This window comes from Ascaphus truei, chromosome 7, assembly GCF_040206685.1.
Source record: "Ascaphus truei isolate aAscTru1 chromosome 7, aAscTru1.hap1, whole genome shotgun sequence".
NCBI lineage: Eukaryota > Metazoa > Chordata > Amphibia > Anura > Ascaphidae > Ascaphus > Ascaphus truei.
Genome location: NC_134489.1, coordinates 48,016,934 through 48,033,172, shown reverse-complemented (window position 1 = coordinate 48,033,172; position 16,239 = coordinate 48,016,934). Strand labels below are relative to the sequence as shown.

Here is a 16,239-nt window from a genome sequence, read left to right as displayed (position 1 = left end):
TCCCATCCCTCTGGTCATTTCAGAACCGGAGATATGGACTTACATTTTTCAGCATTTCACACTTAGTCGTTTTTACGCCACGCGGCTTTTCCCCATTGGAATCAATGGCCGGCGTCGCCATTTACAATGCATGGCGCACGCTGCCATTAGATTCAATGGGACCTCCGCTCCGCCATTGAAGTCAATGGCGCGACCCTCCTTCTCCGCTCGACCCCTTACGGGGGTCTCTCATTCCTGGACCCGGTGTGGATTGTGTGTGGGGGTTCCTAGGAGCTAGGGGCAAAAAGAACTTTATTCCCAGGGGCCCTAGAACCTAAGATTCCCACGCCAATTGTCTTTGAACTTGACCGAAGTGATTAAACTCTTTTCAAAGACATTGTATCCGCTTTTGCGGTCTGCGGTTTGGATGGCTGCCAACCTGTTCCTCGTGGCCGGCGTTAAGGAATCTCCATTGAAATCAATGAGCCCATTGACTTTAAATTTGGAATCCACCGCTCCTCCTCTCGGACGCCACCTGCGGGTCGTCGCTGGAAAACAGGTCCAAAACCGCTACTTCTGCCATTAGAACGCATGGAGGCTCAATGGCGACCTATGGAAGGCTGCAAAATGGAGTCTGAAAAGGCGAGGAAAGGGAACAACGGGCTATAATCACTAAATTAACATTAACCCCTTCCCTCCCGCATCAACCCTAGTGTATGTGTGAGTGCAAATACCAGGATCAGACACTACATTTATACAGGGGAATAAACATTTGGATACTGAAGCAAGGTAAAAAACACATTACTGGACCTCAGTCCAGTTAACCCCTTGCTTCCCAGGTGAGAGTAGAGGGGGGCCAAATGGGGTGTAACCCCTTTAATCCCGGGCCAAATCCCCTCTCTCTTGACAGTGATGCACTCTGTAGAGAAAACTACAGAGACAAAGGACTGTTCTCTCACAAAGTTAAAAGAAAACAGTGCAAGAGACCTTTACACAAAGACATTGTGATGCAACCAGTTAACCTGGGGCTGTGCATCCACCTGGCCTCCCTTACCAGAAGGTTTTGGCCAAAGGACTTTGATGCCAGTGGTACCAGCCGGTATCACCTCGCTATGTGGACATGGATCTTTGCATTGTTATGTTATGTTTGCATTGCACATATGTTCCACATATTCTGTTATATAGTGGTATCTCCAGATACCAGACTGGGAGTGTCATGAAACAGACATACCCATTTCTGCCTTCTCTGTTTCACCCCCTTTCCTTGGCAGTTCTGCCTGCTAGCTGTATTTGGATGTTACTTTCCTAGCAGGTTCACTCCCAGTGCAGATGGAATGGATACATTATGTTGTCTTTTTTCCTTCCTGTCTGTCACACCCCTGGTTGCCCTGGCAACATCTCCAGTCCTCCAAGTTAATGGGCTTTCCCATTCCCCCCTGTCCCTACTGACAATCCCTGTGTCACAAGCAGTACCCACTGTCTTTTACTTCCTGACATTGGCAGAGTGAGTACATTTATGTTACACCCCTATGGCAAGGCCAATTCTTTTCACCTGCCCTTAACTACAAAGCATCCACAGAGATACACCTTTCCAACACTAACATCTTATCCACAAGTGCCTGTTTTTATTGCTGCTTTCCTAAATAAAGTGAAGAAAATATACAGGACTTGTTGTGCTTTGGAAAGAGGGCTGAGTTGAAGCTAGCTGGGTTCATTCATACATACCCTAGATATGACCCTGGATCCAGAATAGAGAGAGAAAATGGAGACAGACACAGAGACACACAGACAGCCCTGATCAAGCCAATGAAACGCCCCCCCTCCCGTAATAGCCACGCCCCCGCTCTTGCTCAAGGACAGCGATCGCTCTCCAAGCATGAGCGCGGTCAGCGGCACAGGGGACTCAGCTTTATCTTGGGTCATGTGGTTCGGTGCCAATATGAAGCTCCCTCCTCCTGTCAGCCAGAAGTTGAACACTATTTCCAGTGCCGACAGGAGCAGGGAGAGGAAGGATCACAGTCAACCGGTGGCTGTTGCTGAGCTGGGGAGCCACCTTATTACTGGTATGTGGGGTGCCACCGCACCTGGGACAATTGTTCCAGCTCTCCCCCAGCCGCATAAGATAGATATCATGTTGGTATGCAACAGGCAGTGTGTAAAATATATAATATACACGTTGGCACAATGCAGCCTACTTATTGATATATTACTACACAAAGGTCAGAAAGTATAGAACTTTCACAATCGTATAACCAACTATCGTACCCAAAAAAAAGCACACTATACCCTCTATTTCTTCCACCAACTAACAATAACATGCTAGGGATGTGCTCCTTTTACACTGTGTAGGAGGTGACCTAACTGCATTCCCCTCTGGATTGGGGTGAGTGCAGAGACGTTTGGCAAAGGACATGCGCATTGAAGAAAAGGGAAAGTGTGGGCAGACGGATACGCCTGCGCAATAGGTAGTAACAGTCTGACTATGCGTAGAGCACAATGAAGCTGTGGGAGAGCGGTAAGCATGCGCAGTAAGTGAAGTAAAGCGTGATGGGCAGTAGGCGTGCGCATTAAGCACACTGAAGTCGTGAAATGGAAAAACGCATGCGCAGTTACAGGAAGGCGTGGTCATTGCTTTTACGCATGCGCTGTTGATAATGGTGAGTAAAGTAAAGGTGTGGGCAGGGCGCCGCGCATGCGCGGTGGTCGTCGGTGTGGTCCTACTGCCCGCGCCCTTCCGATTCCGGGATCCGGAGACAGAAAGACCGACAGAGCCAGCCCGGGACCAGGACCTAAACCAGCTGTGAGTGTGAAGACAACAGGGCTTGTTACTAGGAGAGAAATATGGGCCTGGGAGTATCTTTGTTGTGGAAATGTCAGTGTGGGGAACCTTAAGACCTCTGGGGAGGAGGGAGGGGGGGTATGTATGTACCTGGTGATATATTTTGGGGTTGGGGCATTATTTTGTCTATGGAGGGGCAACACTTGTTACTGGGACATTAGGAGATAATTAGCTGTCTTATCACAGGACCCCAGTGAGCAAGGGTTGCCAGACCAGCTCAGGTGCTTAGTGTCACGCGTTAGTGGCTAATGAATGCCTCTTAACTTGACACAGACTAACACACCTTTGTAATGTATGCCAGAGTGCCCGGGCCCAAGAGGAGGGCGCAAGAGGGGCGATGGCGTGAGAGTCCCCTGTGCGGGGGCAAGAGGGGTGATGTGAGAGTCCCCTGTGCGGGGGCAAGAGGGGTGATGTGAGAGTCCCCTGTGCGGGGGCAAGAGGGGTGATGTGAGAGTCCCCTGTGCGGGGGCAAGAGGGGTGATGTGAGAGTCCCCTGTGCGGGGGCAAGAGGGGTGATGTGAGAGTCCCCTGTGCCAGGGCAAGAGGGGTGATGTGAGAGTCCCCTGTGCCAGGGCAAGAGGGGTGCTAAAGACCTGTGCTGGGGCAAGAGGGGCGCTGGAGCCCTTGTGCCCCCTGCACCGAGGCAAGTGTGGGAGAGTGCCCTGTGGGGGGGGCATGTGGGGGAGAGTGCACAAGAGTACCCTTCGCCGGGGAGAGGGAGTGCATGAGGGTGCCCTGTGCCGGAACAAGTGGGGGAAGGGGAGTGCATGTGATTGCCCGGTGCAGGGACAAGTGGGGGAGAGTGCACGAGGGTGCCCTGCGCCAGGGCGAGTGGGGGAGAGTGCACGAGGGTGCCCTGCGCCAGGGCGAGTGGGGGAGGGTGCCCTGCGCCAGGGCGAGTGGGGGAGAGTGCACGAGGGTGCTCTGCACCGACCGGGGCAAGTGGGGGAGAGTGTCCTGTGCGGGAGCAAGTGGGGGAGAGTGTCCTGTGCGGGAGCAAGTGGGGGAGAGTGTCCTGTGCTGGGGCAAGTGGGGGAGAGTGTCCTGTGCGGGGGCAAGTGGGGGAGAGTGCACAAGGGTACCCTTCGCCGGGGCAAGTGGAGGGAGGGGGAGTGCATGAGGGTGCCCTGTGCCGTAACAAGTGGGGGAAGGGGGAGTGCACATGATTGCCCGGTGTAGGGGCAAGGGGAGAGGGGGTGGTTGCACGAGAGTGCCCTTCCAGGGGTGGGGTGTGAAAGTGCCCTCCTGACCTGAGGCAAAAGTGTTGGGGGGGACGCCAGATTACCCTCCTACCCTGGGGCAAAAGTTGGGGGGGGAATGAGAGTGCCCTGCCCAGTGAACGCCCATGTGAGAGTATCAGCCTTAATGAGTAAGACTAGTCAGACCTGTAGTGAGGCATTGTACACCACGCCTCGTCGGTGCCTCGTCGGCGCCTCTTCTCCACACTCCTATCTCCCTTTCCTATGGAGGTTATACATTAAAGTTTCTGGCTGTAAAAGTTGTGCAATGGTTTTAACAAACAGAAAATATGTTGCTTCCTTTGATAAAGTATTTAATATTTAGCCGTTAACTGCCTTTTCAGTGCACTTGTGACACTGTATAATATGACCCTCTAGTGTCTTGCAGATTCTGTAACGTGCTGCATACATTTGGCGCTATATAAATAGAAGTTAACATGTTTGGCTGTTTTGGTTTTTTTGACGCCAGGAGACTTTAACACAGCTCTCCCCCTCTGCGGCCCTCCCTCCCGGCTCTCCCCCCTCTGTGGCCGTCTCTCGCTCCCTCTGCGGCCGTCTCTCCCTCCCGTCACTCTCCCCCTCTGCGGCCGTCTCTCCCTCCCGTCACTCTCCCCCTCTGCGGCCGTCTCTCCCTCCCGTCGCTCTCCCCCCCGTCGCTCTCCCCCTCTGCGGCCGTCTCTCCCCCCCCGTCGCTCTCCCCCTCTGCGGCCGTCTCTCCCCCCCCGTCGCTCTCCCCCCTCTGCGGCCGTCTCTCCCTCCCGTCGCTCTCCCCTCTGCGGCTCTCCCCTCTGCGGCCCTCCTTCTGCGGCCGTGTCTCTCCCCCCTCTGCGGCCGTCTCTCCCTCCCGTCTCTCCCCCCTCTGCGGCCGTCTCTCCCCCCTCTGCGCCGTCTCTCCCTCCCGTCTCTCCCCCTCTGCGCCGTCTCTCCCTCCCGTCTCTCCCCCCTCTGCGGCCGTCTCTCCCTCCCGTCTCTCCCCCCTCTGCGGCCGTCTCTCCCTCCCGTCTCTCCCCCCTCTGCGGCCGTCTCTCCCTCCCGTCTCTTCCCCCCTCTGCGGCCGTCTCTCCCTCCCGTCTCTTCCCCCCTCTGCGGCCGTCTCTCCCTCCCGTCTCTTCCCCCTCTGCGGCCGTCTCTCCCTCCCGTCTCTTCCCCCTCTGCGGCCGTCTCTCCCTCCGTCTCTTCCCCCTCTGCGCCGTCTCTCCCTCCGTCTCTTCCCCCCTCTGCGGCCGTCTCTCCCTCCCGTCTCTTCCCCCCTCTGCGGCCGTCTCTCCCTCCCGTCTCTTCCCCCCTCTGCGGCCGTCTCTCCCTCCCGTCTCTTCCCCCTCTGCGGCCGTCTCTCCCTCCCGTCTCTTCCCCCCTCTGCGGCCGTCTCTCCCTCCCGTCTCTTCCCCCCTCTGCGGCCGTCTCTCCCTCCCGTCTCTTCCCCCCTCTGCGGCCGTCTCTCCCTCCCGTCTCTTCCCCCCTCTGCGGCCGTCTCTCCCTCCCGTCTCTTCCCCCCTCTGCGGCCGTCTCTCCCTCCCGTCTCTTCCCCCCTCTGCGGCCGTCTCTCCCTCCCGTCTCTTCCCCCCGTCTCTTCCCCCCTCTGCGGCCGTCTCTCCCTCCCGTCTCTTCCCCCCGTCTCTCCCCCCCTCTGCGGCCGTCTCTCCCTCCCGTCTCTCCCCCCCTCTGCGGCCGTCTCTCCCTCCCGTCTCTCCCCCCCTCTGCGGCCGTCTCTCCCTCCCGTCTCTCCCCCCCTCTGCGGCCGTCTCTCCCTCCCGTCTCTCCCCCCCTCTGCGGCCGTCTCTCCCTCCCGTCTCTCCCCCCCTCTGCGGCCGTCTCTCTCTCCCGTCTCTCCCCCCTCTGCGGCCGTCTCTCCCTCCCGTCTCTCCCCCCTCTGCGGCCGTCTCTCCCTCCCGTCTCTCCCCCCCTCTGCGGCCGTCTCTCCTCCCGTCTCTCCCCCCTCTGCGGCCGTCTCTCCTCCCGTCTCTCCCCCCCTCTGCGGCCGTCTCTCCCTCCCGTCTCTCCCCCCCTCTGCGGCCGTCTCTCCCTCCCGTCTCTCCCCCCCTCTGCGGCCGTCTCTCCCTCCCGTCTCTCCCCCCCTCTGCGGCCGTCTCTCCCTCCCGTCTCTCCCCCCCTCTGCGGCCGTCTCTCCCTCCCGTCTCTCCCCCCCTCTGCGGCCGTCTCTCCCTCCCGTCTCTCCTCACCGTCTCTCCTTCCCGTCTCTCCCCCCTCTGCGACCGTCTCTCCCCCCCTGCGGCCGTCTCTCCCTCCCGTCTCTCCCCCCTCTGCGGCCGTCTCTCCTCCCGTCTCTCCTCGCCGTCTCTCCTTCCCGTCTCTCCCCCCTCTGCGACCGTCTCTCCCCCCTGCGGCCGTCTCTCCTCCCGTCTCTCCCCCCTCTGCGGCCGTCTCTCCCTCCCGTCTCTCCCCCCTCTGCGGCCGTCTCTCCCTCCCGTCTCTCCCACCGTCTCTCCTTCCCGTCTCTCCCCCCTCTGCGGCCGTCTCTCCCTCCCGTCTCTCCCCCCTCTGCGTCCGTCTCTCCCTCCCGTCTCTCCCCTCTCTGCGGCCGTCTCTCCCTCCCGTCTCTCCCCCTCTGCGGCCGTCTCTCCCCCCTCTGCGGCCGTCTCTCCCTCCCGTCTCTCCCCCCTCTGCGGCCGTCTCTCCCTCCCGTCTCTCCCCCCTCTGCGCCGTCTCTCCCTCCCGTCTCTCCCCCCCGTCTGTCCCCCCTCTGCGGCCGTCTCTCCCTCCCGTCTCTCCCCCCTCTGCGGCCGTCTCTCCCTCCCGTCTCTCCCCCCTCTGCGGCCGTCTCTCCCTCCCGTCTCTCCCCCCTCTGCGGCCGTCTCTCCCTCCCGTATCTCCCCCCGTCTCTCCCCTCTCTGCGGCCGGCTCTCCCTCCCGTCTCGCCCCCCTCTGCGGCCGGCTCTCCCTCCCCCCTCTACGGCCGGCTCTCCCTCCCGTCTCTGCCGCCCTCACTCCCTCCCGTCTTTGCCGCCCACACTCCCTCCCGTCTCTGCCGCCCTCACTCCCTCCCGTCTCTGCCGCCCTCACTCCCTCCGTCTCTGCCGCCCTCACTCCCTCCCGTCTCTGCCGCCCTCACTCCCTCCCGTCTCTGCCGCCCTCACTCCCTCCCGTCTCTGCCGCCCTCACTCCCTCCCGTCTCTGCCGCCCTCACTCCCTCCCATCTCTGCCGCCCTCACTCCCTCCCGTCTCTGCCGCCCTCACTCCCTCCCGTCTCTGCCGCCCTCACTCCCTCCCGTCTCTGCCGCCCTCATTCCCTCCCGTCTCTGCCGCCCTCACTCCCTCCCGTCTCTGCCGCCCTCACTCCCTCCCGTCTCTGCCGCCCTCACTCCCTCCCGTCTCTGCCGCCCTCACTCCCTCCCGTCTCTGCCGCCCTCACTCCCTCCCGTCTCTGCCGCCGTCTCTCCCTTCTCTGCCGCCCTCCCTCCCGTCTCTCCCTTCTCTGCCGCCCTCCCTACCGTCTCTGCCGCCCTCCCTACCGTCTCTGCCGCCCTCCTCCCGTCTCTCCCTTCTCTGCCGCCCTCCCTCCCGTCTCTCCCTTCTCTGCCGCCCTCCCTCCCGTCTCTCCCTTCTCTGCCGCCCTCCCTCCGTCTCTCCCTTCTCTGCCGCCCTCCCTCCCGTCTCTCCCTTCTCTGCCGCCCTCCCTCCCGTCTCTCCCTTCTCTGCCGCCCCTCCGTCTCTGACGCCCTCCCTCCCGTCTCTGACGCCCTCCCCCCGTCTCTGACGCCCTCCCTCCCGTCTCTGACGCCCTCCCTCCCGTCTCTGACGCCCTCCCTCCCGTCTCTGACGCCCTCCCTCCCGTCTCTGACGCCCTCCCTCCCGTCTCTGACGCCCTCCCTCCAGTCTCTGACGCCCTCCCCGTCTCTGACGCCCTCTGCGGCCCTTCCTCCCGTCCCTTCCCCCCCCTCTGCGGCCCTCCCTCCCGTCTCTCCCCCCTCTGCGGCCCTCCCTCCCGTCTCTCCCCAGTCTGCGGCCCTCCCTCCCGTCTCTCCCCCCCTCTGCGGCCCTCCCTCCCGTCTCCCCCCTCTCTGCGGCCCTCCCTCCCGTCTCTCCCCCCCCCTCTGCGGCCCTCCCTCCCGTCTCTCCCCCCCCTCTGCGGCCCTCCCTCCCGTCTCTCCCCCCCTCTGCGGCCCTCCCTCCCGTCTCTCCCCCCCTCTGCGGCCCTCCCTCCCGTCTCTCCCCCCCTCTGCGGCCCTCCCTCCCGTCTCTCCCCCCTCTGCGGCCCTCCCTCCCGTCTCTCCCCCTCTGCGGCCCCCCTGCCGTCTCTCCCCCTCTTCCCCCCCCCCCTGCCGTCTCTCCCCCTCTTCCCCCCCCCCTGCCGTCTCTCCCCTCTGCCCCCCCCCTGCCGTCTCTCCCCTCTGCCCCCCCCCTGCCGTCTCTCCCCTCTGCCCCCCCCCCTGCCGTCTCTCCCCCTCTGCGCCCCCCCTGCCGTCTCTCCCCCTCTGCGGGCCCCCCCCCCTGCCGTCTCTCCCCCTCTGCGGGCCCCCCCCTGCCGTCTCTCCCCCTCTGCGCCCCCCCGCCGTCTCTCCCCCTCTGCCCCCCTGCCGTCTCTCCCTCTCTGCCGCCCCCCTGCCGTCTCTCCCCCTCTGCGGGCCCCCCCTTGCCGTCTCTCCTCCTCTGCCCCCCTGCCATCTCTCCCCCTCTGCCCCCCCCCCCCTGCCGTCTCTCCCCCTCTGCCCCCCCCCCTGCCGTCTCTCCCCCTCTGCGGGCCCCCCTGCCGTCTCCCCCTCTGCGCCCCCCCCTGCCGTCTCTCCCCCTCTGCGGGTCCCCCCTGCCGTCTCTCCCCCTCTGCCGTCTCTCTCCCCCCCTGCCGTCTCTCCCCCTCTGCGCCCCCTGCCGTCTCTCCCCCTCAGCGCCCCCCCCTGCCGTCTCTCCCCCTCTGCGCCCCTCCCCTGCCGTCTCTCCCCCTCTGCGCCCCCCCTTGCCCTCTCTCCCCCTCTGTGAGCCCCCCCTGCCGTCTCTCCCCCTCTGCGGGCCCCCCCTGCCGTCTCTCCCCCTCTGCGGGTCCCCCCCTGCCGTCTCTCCCCCTCTGCGGGTCCCCCCCTGCCGTCTCTCCCCCTGTGCCATCTCTCCCCTCTGCGGGCCCCCACTGCCGTCTCTCCCCCTCTGCCCCCCACTGCCGTCTCTCCCCCTCTGCGGGCCCCCCACTGCCGTCTCTCCCATTCTGCGGGCCCCCCCTGCCGTCTCTCCCCTTCTGCGGGCCCCCCCTGCCGTCTCTCCCCCTCTGCGGGCCCCCCAAGCCGTCTCTCCCACTCTGCGGGTCCCCCCTGCCGTCTCGCCCCCTCTGCCATCTCTCCCCCTCTGCCGTCTCTCCCCCTCTGCGGGCCCCCCCTGCGCTCTTTCCCCCCCCCCTGCGCTCTCTTTCCCCCCCCCCCTGCGCTCTCTTTCCCCCCTGCGCTCTCTTTCCCCCCCTGCGCTCTCTTTCCCCCCCTGCGCTCTCTTTCCCCCCCTGCGCTCTCTTTCCCCCCTGCGCTCGCGTTCCCCCCCTGCGCTCGCTTTCCCCCCCTGCGCTCTCTGTCCCCCCCTGCGCGCTCTTTCCCCCCTGCGCGCTCTGTCCCCCCTGCGCTCTCTTTCCCCCCCTGCGCTCTCTTTCCCCCCTGCGCTCTCTTTCCCCCCCTGCGCTCTCGTTCCCCCCCTGGCGCTCTCTTTCCCCCCTGCGCTCTCTTTCCCCCCTGCGCTCTCTTTCCCCCCCTGCGCTCTCGTTCCCCCCCTGCGCTCTCTTTCCCCCCCTGCGCTCTCTTTCCCCCCCTGCGCTCTCTGTCCCCCCTGCGCTCTCTTTCCCCCCTGCGCTCTCTTTCCCCCCCTGCGCGTCTCTGTCCCCCCCCTGCGCTCTCTTCCCCCCCTGCGCTCTCTTCCCCCCCCCTGCGCTCTCTTCCCCCCCCCTGCGCTCTCTTCCCCCCCCCTGCGCTCTCTTCCCCCCCCCCGGCGCTCTCTTCCCCCCCCCCCGCGCTCTCTTCCCCCCCCCGCGCTCTCTTCCCCCCCCCCCGCGCTCTCTTCCCCCCCCCCTGCGCGCTCTTCCCCCCCCCTGCGCTCTCTTCCCCCCCCTGCGCTCTGCTTCCCCCCCTGCGCTCTCTTCCCCCCCCTGCGCTCTCTTCCCCCCCCCTGCGCTCTCTTCCCCCCCCCCTGCGCTCTCTGGTCCCCCCCCCCGGCCCTGCGCTCTCTTCCCCCCCCCCTGCGCTCTCTTCCCCCCCCCTGCGCTCTCTTCCCCCCCCTGCGCTCTCTTCCCCCCCTGCGCTCTCTTCCCCCCCTGCGCTCTCTTCCCCCCCTGCGCTCTCTTCCCCCCCCCTGCGCTCTCTTCCCCCCCCCTGCGCTCTCTTCCCCCCCCCCTGCGCTCTCTTCCCCCCCCTGCGCTCTCTTCCCCCCCTGCGCTCTCTTCCCCCCCCTGCGCTCTCTTCCCCCCCTGCGCTCTCTTCCCCCCCTGCGCTCTCTTCCCCCCCCTGCGCTCTCTTCCCCCCCCTGCGCTCTCTTCCCCCCCTGCGCTCTCTTCCCCCCCCTGCGCTCTCTTCCCCCCCCTGCGCTCTCTTCCCCCCCTGCGCTCTCTTCCCCCCCTGCGCTCTCTTCCCCCCCCTGCGCTCTCTTCCCCCCCTGCGCTCTCTTCCCCCCCCTGCGCTCTCTTCCCCCCCCTGCGCTCTCTTCCCCCCCCTGCGCTCTCTTCCCCCCCCTGCGCTCTCTACCCCCCCTGCGCTCTCTTCCCCCCCCTGCGCTCTCTTCCCCCCCCCTGCGCTCTCTTCCCCCCCCCTGCGCTCTCTTCCCCCCCCTGCGCGCTCTTCCCCCCCCCTGCGCTCTCTTCCCCCCCCCTGCGCTCTCTTCCCCCCCCCTGCGCTCTCTTCCCCCCCCCTGCGCTCTCTTCCCCCCCCTGCGCTCTCTTCCCCCCCCCTGCGCTCTCTTCCCCCCCCCCTGCGCTCTCGTCCCCCCCCCGGCGCTCTCTTCCCCCCCCCCCTGCGCTCTCTTCCCCCCCCTGCGCTCTCTTCCCCCCCCCCCTGCGCTCTCTTCCCCCCCCCCCCCTGCGCTCTCTTCCCCCCCCCCTGCGCTCTCTGCCCCCCCCCCTGCGCTCTCTTCCCCCCCCCCCTGCGCTCTCTTCCCCCCCCCCCTGCGCTCTCTTCCCCCCCCTGCGCTCTCTTCCCCCCCCTGCGCTCTCTTCCCCCCCCTGCGCTCTCTTTCCCCCCCTGCGCGCTCTTTCCCCCCCCTGCGCTCTCTTTCCCCCCCCTGCGCTCTCTTTCCCCCCCCTGCGCTCTCTTTCCCCCCCCTGCGCTCTCTTTCCCCCCCCTGCGCTCTCTTTCCCCCCCTGCGCTCTCTTTCCCCCCCCTGCGCTCTCTTTCCCCCCCCTGCGCTCTCTTTCCCCCCCCTGCGCTCTCTTTCCCCCCCCTGCGCTCTCTTTCCCCCCCTGCGCTCTCTTTCCCCCCCTGCGCTCTCTTTCCCCCCCCTGCGCTCTCTTTCCCCCCCCTGCGCTCTCTTTCCCCCCCCTGCGCTCTCTTTCCCCCCCCTGCGCTCTCTTTCCCCCCCCTGCGCTCTCTTCCCCCCCTGCGCTGTCTTTCCCCCCCCTGCGCTCTCTTTCCCCCCCTGCGCTGTCTTCCCCCCCTGCGCTGTCTTCCCCCCCCTGCGCTGTCTTTCCCCCCCTGCGCTCTCTTCCCCCCCCCCTGCGCTCTCTTCCCCCCCCCCTGCGCTCTCTTCCCCCCCCCCTGCGCTCTCTTCCCCCCCCCCCTGCGCTCTCTTCCCCCCCCCCCTGCGCTCTCTTCCCCCCCCCCCCTGCGCTCTCTTTCCCCCCCCTGCGCTCTCTTTCCCCCCCCCTGCGCTCTCTTTCCCCCCCCTGCGCTCTCTTTCCCCCCCCTGCGCTCTCTTTCCCCCCCCTGCGCTCTCTTTCCCCCCCTGCGCTCTCTTTCCCCCCCTGCGCTCTCTTTCCCCCCCCTGCGCTCTCTTCCCCCCCCTGCGCTCTCTTCCCCCCCTGCGCTCTCTTCCCCCCCCTGCGCTCTCTTCCCCCCCTGCGCTCTCTTCCCCCCCCTGCGCTCTCTTCCCCCCCCTGCGCTCTCTTCCCCCCCCTGCGCTCTCTTCCCCCCCTGCGCTCTCTTCCCCCCCTGCGCTCTCTTCCCCCCCCCTGCGCTCTCTTCCCCCCCCTGCGCTCTCTTCCCCCCCCTGCGCTCTCTTCCCCCCCCTGCGCTCTCTTCCCCCCCCTGCGCTCTCTTCCCCCCCCTGCGCTCTCTTCCCCCCCCCTGCGCTCTCTTCCCCCCCCTGCGCTCTCTTCCCCCCCCTGCGCTCTCTTCCCCCCCCTGCGCTCTCTTCCCCCTCCCCCCCCTGCGCTCTCTTCCACCTCCCCCCCCTGCGCTCTCTTCCCCCTCCCCCCCCTGCGCTCTCTTCCCCCTCCCCCCCCCTGCGCTCTCTTCCCCCTCCCCCCCCCTGCGCTCTCTTCCCCCTCCCCCCCCCTGCGCTCTCTTCCCCTCCCCCCCCCTGCGCTCTCTTCCCCCTCCCCCCCCCTGCGCTCTCTTCCCCCTCCCCCCCCCTGCGCTCTCTTCCCCCTCCCCCCCCCTGCGCTCTCTTCCCCCTCCCCCCCCCTGCACCAGATACGTGTGTATCTGGGTGGGCAGGTATATAGGGGGCTTGGAATGCCTATTTTACAGATTAATCATGTCTTTGTTCCCTTTCCCCCTCCCCCCTTCCCTGCCCCCATCTCACCCCTATCATCAGCACAGCTGTATGGACTCTGAGCAGCCAACATGGGGAAGATGCTGTCGAAGGTTTTTGGGAACAAGGAGATGCGGATTCTGATGTTGGGCCTTGACGCCGCGGGAAAGACCACCATCCTATACAAGTTGAAGCTGGGCCAGTCAGTCACCACAATCCCCACTGTGGGCTTCAACGTGGAGACCGTCACCTACAAGAACGTAAAGTTCAACGTATGGGACGTAGGCGGGCAGGACAAGATTCGTCCGCTCTGGAGGCACTACTACACAGGCACCCAGGGGCTCATCTTTGTGGTGGACTGTGCCGACCGCGACCGTATTGACGAGGCGAGGCAGGAGCTCCACCGCATTATCAATGACCGAGAAATGCGAGATGCCATCATTCTCATCTTCGCCAACAAGCAGGACCTGCTGGACGCCATGAAACCCCACGAGATCCAGGAGAAGTTGGGACTGACACGCATCAGAGACAGGAACTGGTACGTTCAGCCGTCTTGTGCCAACACCGGAGAGGGACTTTACGAGGGCCTCATGTGGCTGACATCAAACTACAAATCCTAAACTTCTCACTTTTATTTTAATTTGTTTTATAATTATATTTTTTTGTTTTTCTACATTTTGTTTATGAAACTGTGGAGGGACTAACCAATGCCGCTGATTGTCTGTTCTTATGCCTCTGGGGAAGAGTATTAAGATGGGCCTGCGTTTGGTGCCACCAGCAAATAGTTCTGGCCCAGCCACTAACGACTTCATTCAAATGTTGTTTTTTTCTTATTATTGAAGTGAGAGGGGGGGACTGTCAGAGAAGGAAATGGCATTGGGCAACGATCCGCTTTGGCATATCTGCTGCTTTTTTGCAAGGCTACAGGGGCCTTGCGACTGATCTGTTTAGATTGAGAACCTCTGCAGTATCTGCCTTAATTCACACTGGAGGATTCCTGGTTATTCCACCTCAGAGCATCATCTCTTACTTCAAATCTCAGCGAGAGGACCCGGTGTCTCTGCTATCTCTCACAGGGTTGGGCAGAATTTATGTAGCTTCCTGTTCCCTGCCCTTTATAAAGTGACAGTGCTTTATCATTGAAGGGCAAATAAAGTGACAATACCTCTCTCATAAGCAATCTACCACAGTGGCAATCAAAGCAGCGCTGCATGATTAGACCATCTAATTTAACGCCATACCATATTAAAAGACTAGCTTTTGTACTGCAACCCATCACTGGGCATATGGATCAATATTGCATTGAAGGCTTCTTTGGCAGGGATAGGGTCATATACATTCCCCCAATTGCACAGGTGCTCTTTTATAACTGGTGAAATATTTCTGTAATTTAAATGACACGTAACATCAGACAGATGATCCAAGTCCCTCTGTGAAAAGCCATCTTCTGCTCTGTTTTTCCGAAGCACAGTGTCGAATTGAAAATGATGCGGGCAGTACGCAGTGTGAAAATCCTTCAACCCACTTTCTAACTTGAAACTATTCACGGCAAAAAAAATGTGTGTATTTGTAGTAGAAAAGGCAAGCGAGACTTGATGCCGCTTTAATTTTGATTAGACCTTCAGCGCTGCTTTCACACCTATGTCTGGCTCCGTGGTATGAGATTCAGAGCAAAGCGTTGATTTGTTTGTGGTTGAAATGTTCATTACATTCCCCTTTCCAATCCCCAACCTCTGGTGTGCCAGTACCTGTGTAAAACAGACGTTCCATTGTATTCTCTTGTAAACCTAATATTGACATTATTGTCAGCCTTTGGATGCCTGTGAGACTAAAAATTCATATTACATCAGAGGTTAAAGCTTTGGTGTATTAAAGGTGCAGTTCAACTTTACTCCAGGTGTCATCCCTTTTTAAACCTGGCTGCATATTTAGTTTCACTTCTATTTTTAATTTATAAAAGGAAAAAAATACTCCTTGATTTCCCACAGCTCTTTAAAAATTGCAGTGTTTTTTTTTTAAATTATTATTATTGTAAACCCTGCTTGATCACCGCTTGACTACTTTGTAATCCTCCAGTTTCTCTGCTGAACAGATCTTGAATAATGTAACAACCTATCAAAATGGAGTTGTGACACGACTGAGCACTTTCACTTTGCTGCAGGTGTATTACAAGTGGGACTGCACCTTTTAAAGAGACTTGGGGCCTTAAATGGGGGTGGCCAACTCCAGTCCTCAAGGGCCACCAACAGGCCAGGTATTCGGGATATCCCTGCTTCAGCACAGATGTCTGTCATTCTCACTGAGCCACCTGTACTGAAGCAGGGATATCCTTAATACCTGACCTGTTGGTGGCCCTTGAGGACTGGAGTTTGCCATCCCCACACTGTGTTATTGTCCTAGGTATTTCTGTACACATACTAATGCTCCTTTTTTTTCTGGTCTGCAACACTTTTTGAAATCTCTTTGCAGCATCTGAGGGGTGCAAAGTTCTTTTGCCAACAGATGAATGTTTAAAAATTAAAAAAAAAAGTTAATTATTAGCAAGTTTGTATTCTCTAACCCAGCTGGAAAATGGGTTTTATGCACATTAAGGGTTTCTCTCCTCCGCTATAAATCGAAGCATGTTTTATTCAAAGAAGCAAGGACCAATTTTCTGCTTTGATAAATGAACTGCTGTCTTTTAGTCAAGGTTTGCAGCAAGGAAACATGGATAAATAGCAACCTCTTATTTTAAGAGGGGGAGGGGCTGCTATGAACCAGAAAATTGCCCATTTCTGTGCTGAACAGAAGAAGCTTTAGTTGGTATTGTCGTCAAATTGTTGTTTTACATTGCAGTGTATTGATTTTCAGGGTGGGTGTCCATATTATGAACAGCTGATCGATCACCACAGATATCTCCTGTCGCCTCACAAAACTGCTTTCCTTGCCTCGTTCTGGGGCAACTGTCCTGCTCAGTCTTCCAGCCCTACGGACTTTGCTCTCAGCTGATGCTTCAATATTAGCACTGGTCTATATTAAACTTTTGCTCTTCCTGGCCACCTCCGTTGCAGTGAAAGGCTCAAGTCCGGGAATATTGGGACATGAAACCTCTGCTGTGCTGCCAGAGGTCCCAGCACTGCTTTAAATACTGACATACGTTGCTTTGCTATGATGACCAGCCCCCTCTGACCGTAAACGGTTTAACGCTTTTTGTTTCTGAAATTGTCCCAGGTAAAAACTATGAAGCATCAAAGAAAGTTATTCTCTTTATTTCAAATTAGATTTTCCTTTAACATTGTATGATTAAAGCTGCAGCCAATCAATAAAATGTCAACAATGCTCAAAAGCTTTTGTACTGTCACTGACTTGGTCTGTGAGAAGGGGGGGGCGGGGAGTGTTATATATATACACACACATAAATATATGCGCGCACAGAGAGATAGATATATACTCTTCTATATGTACTCTTCCTATCCTCCAATAACTGGTAAGTCTCTCCTGTATTTCACTATGCCGTCCTTATTGCTTTTTCTGTTTACTGTTTCCTCACTCCCTGGTGAATGTCCCTGTTCTCTCCAACTTCCCCACTGCACAATT

The 16,239-nt window shown here is 60.9% G+C and overlaps 1 protein-coding gene and 1 long non-coding RNA gene across 3 annotated transcripts in view; one reads left to right on the top strand and one right to left on the bottom strand.

Annotated features, from left to right (window-relative positions):
• LOC142499235 (uncharacterized) overlaps positions 1-16,239 on the bottom strand; it is an 85,798-nt gene that overhangs the window by 63,520 nt on the left and 6,039 nt on the right. The gene's annotated exons all lie outside the window — the stretch shown is intronic.
• Positions 2,622-15,988, top strand: LOC142499232 (ADP-ribosylation factor 6-like). Of its 2 annotated transcripts, none has more exons than XM_075608299.1 (2): positions 2,622-2,779; positions 12,732-15,988. In XM_075608299.1, the coding sequence occupies exon 2, from the start codon at positions 12,756-12,758 to the stop codon at positions 13,281-13,283; it is 528 nt and encodes a 175-aa protein (XP_075464414.1). In that variant the 5' UTR covers positions 2,622-2,779; positions 12,732-12,755; the 3' UTR covers positions 13,284-15,988. The 2 variants fall into 2 exon arrangements, with proteins under 2 accessions (XP_075464414.1, XP_075464413.1); XM_075608298.1 differs by having other exon boundaries at positions 2,626-2,779; positions 12,727-15,988.